Source organism: Exophiala bonariae, assembly GCF_035927105.1.
Source record: "Exophiala bonariae strain CCFEE 5792 chromosome Unknown scaffold_7, whole genome shotgun sequence".
NCBI classification, from domain to species: domain Eukaryota; kingdom Fungi; phylum Ascomycota; class Eurotiomycetes; order Chaetothyriales; family Herpotrichiellaceae; genus Exophiala; species Exophiala bonariae.
The window spans coordinates 1066565-1075505 of NW_027042482.1; the positions used below are offsets into that span (position 1 = coordinate 1066565).

Below are 8941 nucleotides of genomic sequence, written 5' to 3' on the forward strand. Positions count from 1 at the left end.
AGCGATATCGTGGTCGCGGTTGCCGATAAATGTGCGGAGATGATGTCGAGGCATCTGCTTGCCGCCAATCAGCATGCCCCGTGCTGAGACGTGCCGTGATTAATGAAGGATTCATCTTCCGCTGATGGGAACCTCCAGAACTGCCAAACTCTGGAAGAAACGCGTTCGTGGAGATTATCAACAAGATTAGACCACGGACACAAAGACGTGGAATCCTGATGCTGGTCGGCACGGGTGTACACCAAAGTCGCGTTTAGAGCGTCAACGACTGACCTATGATTTATGGCGCACCGAGGAGCGGTGTGTATGCGGGTCATTAATCAGGTCATCAACGCTGATCATCTCACTTCTTATAACTCCTACAGTGTTTGTTCAAGACTATCTATGTGTTGGTCATCAACTCATTTAAAGAATCATAACGCCTGCCACCAAGCCCAAGCCCAGCAGTGCCGCAGTGGGAGCTGCTGCATTCGCACCTGCGGACGAGGTCGATGTTGCTTGGGACCCTCCAGAACTTAATGTCCCTGTTGGTTGGCCGAGGCTGAAAGTCGGCGTCCCGGTCAAAATTAAAGTCGTACCCTCAACACTTGCTGTTGGAACTGCTGGGGCCTCTGTTGCTTGCGCAGCGTTGAGAGGAGTACCCGGTAATGAGGCTGTTACGCTGGCCCCTGGTATTTCTGTACCACTAGGAATGATGACTATGCTTGAAGTGTCTGTCTTCTCCACCACAGCCTGTGCGAGAGCTCCCATGTTGTTGTCGAGGTCGAACACAGCGTAGGCATTCCGGAGGAAGGTGTCTCCCAAAATGACTGTGCCAACAATGGGAGGGCCAAATCCAAAGTCGCAAGCGCCAGACGGATCATCAAATTGCGTGGAATCAAATACCTGTTGGCCGATAATCTGATTGATTGGGACTTTGATCGTTGGGCCACCCTCACCACCAAAGGTGTAATCAATGGTGCCATTCAATTCAGCGAAGCTGCATGGAACCACGAAGGTTGATTCGCCCACATCGACGGCTCCAAACCCATCCGCGAGAGCATCAAACACATCTGTGTTGAGCAGAGTGCTTGAGGTGCCCGAGTCTAGCAATGCAGCCTGTGCATATCCTTCAGGTGATAGTCTGGTTGTCTTCCCGGATGAATCGGTGAAAGATACACGAGTAAGTGTTACGAGGAACTCGCTGATGGCGGTTTGATCTGCGTCTGCCTACTGAGAATTAGAACAAGTCGAGATATTCCAACAGCGGAAAGGATCATACCTGGAAGGGAAGAGCCACCAGGTCACCAGTATACTTGGTGGTGTCGATCCCGCCAAAGATGACTGAACCTCGATTTGACTCCAGGTCATTCAGATACAGGCTGTAGGCCTTCCGTGCAATGATCCCTTGATCCACCAAGTTGTCCATGACAGATGGATATGTTCCGTTAGGCGCCGTTCCTGACTCATTTATGTCGTATCCGATACCCATCACTCCATGGGGGTCGAAGCCCGCTACCGCAACTCCGATCTGTTGATTTTGGATGCCAGGGGAATTTCCGATGATAAGAGTATCACTTGCCCAGTCACCGGCGTCACTATCTCCAGGAGCAGCATAGGTCTATCTCACAGTTAACACACCCTTCCGCCACAAGACTTTTGTTGGGAAGACACTCACGATATTGAATGTACCTTCCTGTATCAATTGGTAAGTACTCGATTTCTCGGAATCGAAGGAACCTCCATCGCATTCCTTCTTGACACAATTCTCATTTGAAGTTGCTGGAACCCAGAGGTCTGAGCTTCCCGTGTCGAGTGTGACAGCAAGTGGCTGGGGAGGCGTGCCCAGGGTGATATTGATGAGATACTCCAGCTTGTTGGTATTTTGTATGAGTTCCCCAACGAAGCTGTCACTTCCGGCTTGTCTCCGTACTAGTCGTCGCTCGACAGCGGCTCTTTTGTGAAAATCCAAGACCAGGTAGCCTGGATCTGCAAGACATGTCGTTGCGTAACTTAGAGCTGCAACTGCAGCTATGTTTGGTGTGTACATCTTTAATTCTTGAACAGCCTTCAGGATACGTAAGACGAAGACTCGAGGCCAGAACCAGAAACGAAAGACATCACAAAATAGAAGGTGGATTCAAATTAATATAGAGATTACAGTAGGCGCTGGTCCACAAAACGGACTATTTTGGAATAACGCTTTGAAAGCAACCTGATGGAAGGCCAGGAAGCGTCGGAAGGAACGAGGTGACGTTGTGGGCAGAATGATTAGCAGTGTAACAAACAATAGGTGCGGCACTCAATGGATCTGGATCTGCCCGGGAGAGCTGAAAAAAAGTCCCTTGGTACTCCATTCTGTCCTCCCTCAGCCACACTCACACAAGTCCATCCGACACCCGTAAACGATGGTCGGTCCAGTCAGAGCCCTTCTGGACGTGCCCTTTCTAGCCGATGAAGCTTGAGGTCAAGCCATCCCCATCCCAGGTGGAGCCCATGGGCGTTTCAGGTAACTGCTAATGCCTATTTTCCCTCCTCCCAAGTGAACCGTATCAACCATTCAATGTGGCTGTTTGTTAGAGACAGACTACATGAAACAGTAGCTGCTTTGTGGCAAGATCAAGTGTCCTTTTTTTCCTGTTATATCTGTGCTACATGCGTCGTCATCGACATTGACGAGCGTCCACTGTCTCCCCCTAGTGGCAACGTTCCAGGCGCCCGACTCCTGCAGATTAGTGCTTGACAACTTTATTGTTGCTTGGCTAGAGCTTGTTGACCTGAGGGAACCAAGCGAGAGATTGCAGGGCACCTAGGTACAGAGACGGTTTCTTCTGCCGGGCTTGTTATGAGGTAGTCCGTAGTCTACAATATTATCGGAAATAATGAGGGAGATCAGTTCTGACTATCCACCTGACTAATTACCTAGACTCTCATCATGTACCTGTCCGCCAGGGACACGGAGACCGATAATTCCATTCCTGGATTTTCCAATATGCAACAGTGACTCCACACGAAACACACAACCATACCCTGCTTGAACTCCGCCCGTTGAACCATTTCCAAAGCTGGATCCTTCCTTCGTTTCCGTTGCTGCTCGAACCAATTTAGATACCGAGGCAGCATCCTGTTTGACCAACCGCTGAACCCATTGTAGTCGCGCGCATCCTCTGGGTCTGTTTCCAGCACAGCCTCCGGCCGACGAGTTCGCGTAGACCATTCATCCAGCACCAAGTGAGTCATATAGATCACTTCTTCTTGTTCTTCTCAGTTGCACCATCTGCCTTGCGGAACACCAACTCGTCGCGGCCCCAAAGAGCTATAGCAGCGGCGGCAGTCGGGCCCAAAATTAATGTGATCAGAACGGTTTTGAAAGTGTCAGCCACAAACGACCCGATGGTGCCCTTCGTCTTGTTCATTGCCATACGAACCGACACACCCCAGACAATATTTGACAGTACTGCAATGATGAGATCCCACTGAAGAAACCAAAGAGCTCCATCTGCAAGAGTATTGACTTTGTGATCGCCGAACGGTAGTACTGGCCAGTAGACCTGTTTTGGTTGCAGTTGTGGGGAGTAGGTCGAGCTAAACAACACTGGGAAGGCGTATGCAAGTCCTGTTAGACTCAAGCCAGCGATGTAAGAGCCAGTCGAGGACAGTATGCTGAATGCATAAGCTCGTCGAAGATACTTCAATGTCTTGGTCCGTTTGTCTGCTTCGGTCAAGATGGAAGCTCTCTTGTCGGAGATGATGGCACCCGAGGAGAGAATCAAGTGCGCAATGCCAATCCAGATCGCCCAGCCTTGCTGAATAGCAGTCCACGTCTGTTTAGTTTCGAATGACAAGACAGTCGGAGCAGGTAGCGTCATGATCACCGAAGGAAGCCCAAAGCCGATCAAGATGCTGAGTGGGGCAACGGCAAGTTTTACGGGAGTGGAAACAACCAAGTTGTAATCTTTGGGATTGTTCACAGTGGGCGATGTCCAGAGATGCAGGGCGAACCACAATGGCGCGACACAGGCATATCCAATGATAGCAACACCCAGTCCAAGCAAAGTGGTGCTGCTGTTTATTAGCAATTGTCTGAACGAAGAATAAGGTCAGGACTCACGCAGTGAGCAAGAACTTGCCCTGGTTGCCGACTCTCAGTGATTCAATGGTAATCAACGTCCAGGCACCAAGGACCTGACCACCCAAAGCCATAAACGACAGAGAAATATCTGCCCGGTTGCCGTCAATAGCAGTGTAGAAGAAGCTGACTAAAGTCGTCAATTGCTTATCGACCACGCGTATCCCAGTGTAAGACTGCTTCATTGGAACTATTGTAGGTCCCGGTAGGACTGCACCGATTTCGGACTGCGCTCCAAGTATCTTGAGAAGCCCATTCTGATAGGGGAATCCCCACAGAGTCCAGAAGCCGGCCACGGACAAGGCGATGAGCAAGAGTTTGGGGATAGTAAGCGCCATAATCAAATGTGGACGGCGTTCAGGGGCGCCTGTTTGAATGTTCGAGATTAATGTTTTTCTACTGAGGGCGTTACAGATGCTAATAGAAAAGAAGAAGAAGTCGAAATGGAAAAAAGTCAACTTCTGTGATAGAAATTTCCCCTTCAATAGAATAAATATCGGGCTGATGTGATGGCAGGCAGATGGCAGCCTAAGACATCACCAGCTCAGCTCCCAGCCTCAGCCTCATTTCAGCCAAGCCCTCAAAGTGCCGGGGTCGCCAGAGAACCCCTGCACCGGTTAGGAAGGATGCCCTTCCTGCCCCCAAGAAGCTCACATGTTCTGTTCGCGCTAATCGCTGGTCCTTTTGTAGCGCTACTCAGCCTATGAGAAGCAACGAGGACTACAGAGACTACATGTTCGGAATTCTTTGCACTAATACCAAAATCCACAACCGTTTGTTCGAAGGTTCGGCGATCGACGGGTGAAGCCGAACACCAACTGGCGCTACGAAGTTAGCATACGCATGACTCGCACAGAGTCTTCACTGGGAGCGCTAGCTAGTCAGCTACCCGACGCTAGCGTAAAAATGCCCTCTAAATCTTTTCAGTCTGAAGTTTGAGATGACCATTGGGGAGCATCTCGAGGTCCGTTGCAAGCGAGCAGTCTTATTTAACCCAAAAGAATAGAAAAAAATGTCGAAACGAAAGAGAGAGGATGATGCTGACGAGCATGATGCTCAGATCGAAGATCAAGCTATCCGCATCAAGGTCTCGCGATTGAGAGTCAAACTTGACCAGGGTCTGAAGAAGTTGACTTCTGCTTTGAAACTCGCCCGAGGCTTCGAACGACAAAAGATGGGTCGGCGTCAAAAGGAGGCCTCCAAAGAGCCACATACTCTACTACGACTTCGAGAGGAAGTCATCCTCCTCAAGCAGATGCAGCTAGGTCAGACCGCCAAAACTCATTTATTCAAGAACCTTAGCCGAACGAAGCGAATTCGGGAAAATCCCGCTTTTGCACACATCTACGACGAATTCCCTACCGTCGAGTCAACTAAGCCTGGAGCTGAGGCCAATGTGTTGGGCCGATTATTCAATTCTGCCCCTGTAAAGCAGGCTTTTGACGAAGTTATGAAAAGCATCTTCGGCGTGCTTGGCATTCCTCAAGTGCCAAATTCAGATGGGAATTCGAAATCGAAAAAGGGAACACATGTAAAGCATGTTGCAAATGGATCAGCAGAAGATGATGAATTCAATGGCTTTTCTAGTGTTGGGTCCCCTGGAGAAGGACAGAGCGACCGAGAACACTCAACATCAGAGGTTGACGCTGATGCGCTCTACAAACATCGACTTGCTGCTTCTGATGAAGATAGCGATGATGATGAAGGCTCTTCTGATGAGCAAGATCCCAAGCTGAGGGAGCTATCCATTTCAGCCTCCGAGGATGAGGACAATCTCGACCCACGACGAGAAAGAACCTCCACCAAGGCTCAGAAAATTGTGCCCACCACGAAAACCGCATTTCTACCGTCTTTGAGCATGGGCGGATACTATTCAGGGTCTGAATCGGACGGAGAAGACGACTTTGCTCGACGCAGCCCTCCCGGGCCAGAAATCCGAAAGAACCGGCGAGGACAGCGAGCTCGACAACAGCTGGCCGAGAAGAAGTTTGGTCAAAAAGCAAAACATCTCCAAAATCAGAAGAAGCAGAAGCCAAGTGACACCAGAAATTCAGGTTGGGATGCAAAGAGAGGTGCTGTCGATCGCCGTGGTGGTCCAGGTCGGTTGTCAAACAAGGGTCGACCAGACGCAAAAGATTCACACAATCGACCTGCGAGAATAGATCAAGCAAAGCCCGAGAAACTCAAGTCTCGTGATGATTCAGGATCACTTCATCCTTCGTGGGAGGCAGCCAAAAAGCGGAAGATGGAAGATCAAGGCATGCCAAAATTTGCTGGAAAGAAGATTACTTTCGAATAAGAGTCACCAAATATGGCACTATCAAGGTGGAAATTCTGCCCTATACCCATAGACGGTATGACGACTCGCAGACGATTTCGGGCTTAAATCTATTCCGCCATTGTCAACACCTCTGCTTGCAGTGGGCACTCGACCCCAGAACAGTTATGAAAAGTACCTCCGACATCCTCCTTTAAGGCAGACCCCAACAACATGTACCTTATGCACATTCGTGTTCATTGCGACAATTGATGGATCAGATGACCTGTGGCCTATTTCTTAACATCTCTACTAGAGAACCCAACCACGCCTTCTCCAACATCATCCTTGATAGGTTGAACTTGTCCAAGCGCCCCTGAAGCAAAGGGTGCCCCTGCGTCTCCCACAGGCAATGCCGGAGAAGCCACAAAGTTCATGGCAAGCGGTCCATGAAGGGTATACATCGCACTCTGTACTTGATGTTGATACTGCTGGAATTTGGTCCGTTCTTGTTGCAATTGTTGCTGTAGAGCGGCCTTCTCTTCTGCATCTTGTTGCAATGCGATGTCATGCTGCTTTTGAAGTCCGATATAGTTGGAGCGAAGTGACTTGCGATTTCGAAGAGCAAGAATCAGAATTACCAGCAATGCAACTGATGCTGCTCCGAGAATGCCACCTACTGCGCCGCCCACCACGCCACCGCTGTCATTCCCTTGAATAATTGTGGTTGCTGGACTTTGTCAGCGTCATGTTCATAGGGCACCTGGACGGGTACTTCAATTTTCTGGACTCACTCGTAGTTGGATTTGCTGCGTCAGACCTCGTTGCGTTACAGGTTGTTGTGTTGGACGTCGTTGCGTTCAGCACGGGGGGATCCTCGGGGATGATCATTTTCCCTCCAACAGTATCAACGTTGATTAGCAAATCAGGTCTGTCGCAACAAGTGCCCTTATCGCCAATGTCAATGTTGCCCATTGCATCACAAACTGGAGACCATATCTCACCTGTGAGTCTGCAGACTGACAACAAAACGTGCCATTGTACAGATTGCATGGAAGAATACTGTATGTTTTGATAGACGCACCCACTGCATTGGCGGCAATACCCACTGCACCGTCCGTCAATATGCTGACTCACGAACTGACGCCATCACTTACAATCATTGCAAAATTTGGGGCAAGCCTCGCTCTGCCTCGAACGATCTGCATTCTATCAGAAGGTACATCTAGTGGGAGGATCGACACCCTTGAATACCTGTACAACCGTTGGCATGGAGAACCTGCCACAGATCGTCAGGCAAAAGATCTCATTTAAAATGGTATTGCTCGAGGCTCACCGAATTGGTGGTTGACAGGCAGAGCCCCGAATTCATGCAGATATCATCTGTTTGGCCCTCGACCCCAAGACTGCAGCAAGTACTGAACCCTCCATCTATAGAGTTTGATGTGCAGGGTTTGTATGGATCTGCCGAGCTCAGCATCATATGTCGGGAAGTTGTCCAGAGAATAGTCTACTCACAACCGAGGCGAGTGCCATCCCCAATTGAATAGCACTCTCCTTCCGCCTCGGACGAAGGCATAATGCGAAAAAGGACCAATAATGCTATTGAGAACATATCGGCTGATGGAGCGAGAGAGGTGAAGTTCGCAACCAGCGATCTGTCTAATGCACAGCTGTGGCCACCTTATGAAGAATTCCAGCCTTGAGACAAGATGGGCTTGTGGATACCTGCGTCCATACTCGCAGAGAACACAAAACGCCTGGTCGAGTTCTAAAGTGGCCTGCTCACGTCTTGGAATCTGGAGATTTTAATGGTCAATGGGGATCATAGCTTACAACTGCTTCAAGAAACTGATATGGTGCCTGCCCATGACGAAAAGCAGCGTTGTTGAATCCTCTGAGTCTTTGTCTTGTGTTTCGACATGTAAGATCGCCATGTAAAGCTGTGGTGCAAAGCTTCTCGGTACCCCAGTTTCGAGCCTACATGGGACGCCCGGTCGTCGTACACGGCACACAATACAGCTAGCGAAGGAACAAATCCCCTACTGACTAGAACGATGCCGGAAGAAAAGAACTCGAAATCGAACAGGGCGATGACTGGGGAAATCCTCAGTGTCCAATCTCATGCAGCCTCTGGGAGAATCGAAGTGGTAAAGTGGAGGGTGGAGGAAGGCTGATGATAGCAAATCGGAAAGATGAAACCCTTTTGGCTCAGGTGTTCACGAGAGGTTCCAGTATGATTTGCATCGTCTCATCATGCCCTAAATTGGGAGTGGAGGTAGCACAAAAGTGGAACTGCAGCAAACATTATTGCACAACCATCTTTGTGCTGCTGAACGAACGTGCGAGCGAGCAAAAGCTTCAAGTCCCTCGACAACATAGATTTTGCCTTGCAGATGCTTGTCCAAAGTATTCAGGCCCGCAGTCCACAATTGTGGCAATGTGAAGCATCCTTCCATGAGCGTTTTAGCCAGGAGTTGAGCACTTCTATCCCCGCCGGGGGGGGGGGGGGGACAAAAAAGGTATTGTCCAAGCCAGCAACCCTTGGGAGCTTTGCGGGGGGGGCAGAAAAAAGA

The 8941-nt window shown here is 49.7% G+C and overlaps 3 protein-coding genes across 3 annotated transcripts; 1 reads left to right on the forward strand and 2 right to left on the reverse strand.

Moving 5' to 3' along the window:
- Window positions 1-405: 405 nt before the first annotated feature.
- On the reverse strand, window positions 406-2029 carry LTR84_012392 (uncharacterized protein; the record flags this gene model as incomplete). The annotated part of the gene is made up of 3 exons (XM_064855916.1): window positions 406-1209; window positions 1262-1600; window positions 1658-2029. 3 exons carry the CDS (start codon window positions 2027-2029, stop codon window positions 406-408), a joined length of 1515 nt encoding a protein of 504 aa, XP_064708576.1.
- Window positions 2030-3224: 1195 nt separating this feature from the next.
- On the reverse strand, window positions 3225-4446 carry LTR84_012393 (uncharacterized protein; the record flags this gene model as incomplete). Its single annotated transcript, XM_064855917.1, has 2 exons — window positions 3225-4041; window positions 4091-4446. The coding sequence occupies 2 exons, from the start codon at window positions 4444-4446 to the stop codon at window positions 3225-3227; spliced, it is 1173 nt and encodes a 390-aa protein (XP_064708577.1).
- Window positions 4447-5120: 674 nt separating this feature from the next.
- On the forward strand, window positions 5121-6407 carry LTR84_012394 (uncharacterized protein; the record flags this gene model as incomplete). The annotated part of the gene is made up of 1 exon (XM_064855918.1): window positions 5121-6407. One exon carries the CDS (start codon window positions 5121-5123, stop codon window positions 6405-6407), a length of 1287 nt encoding a protein of 428 aa, XP_064708578.1.
- Window positions 6408-8941: the final 2534 nt, after the last annotated feature.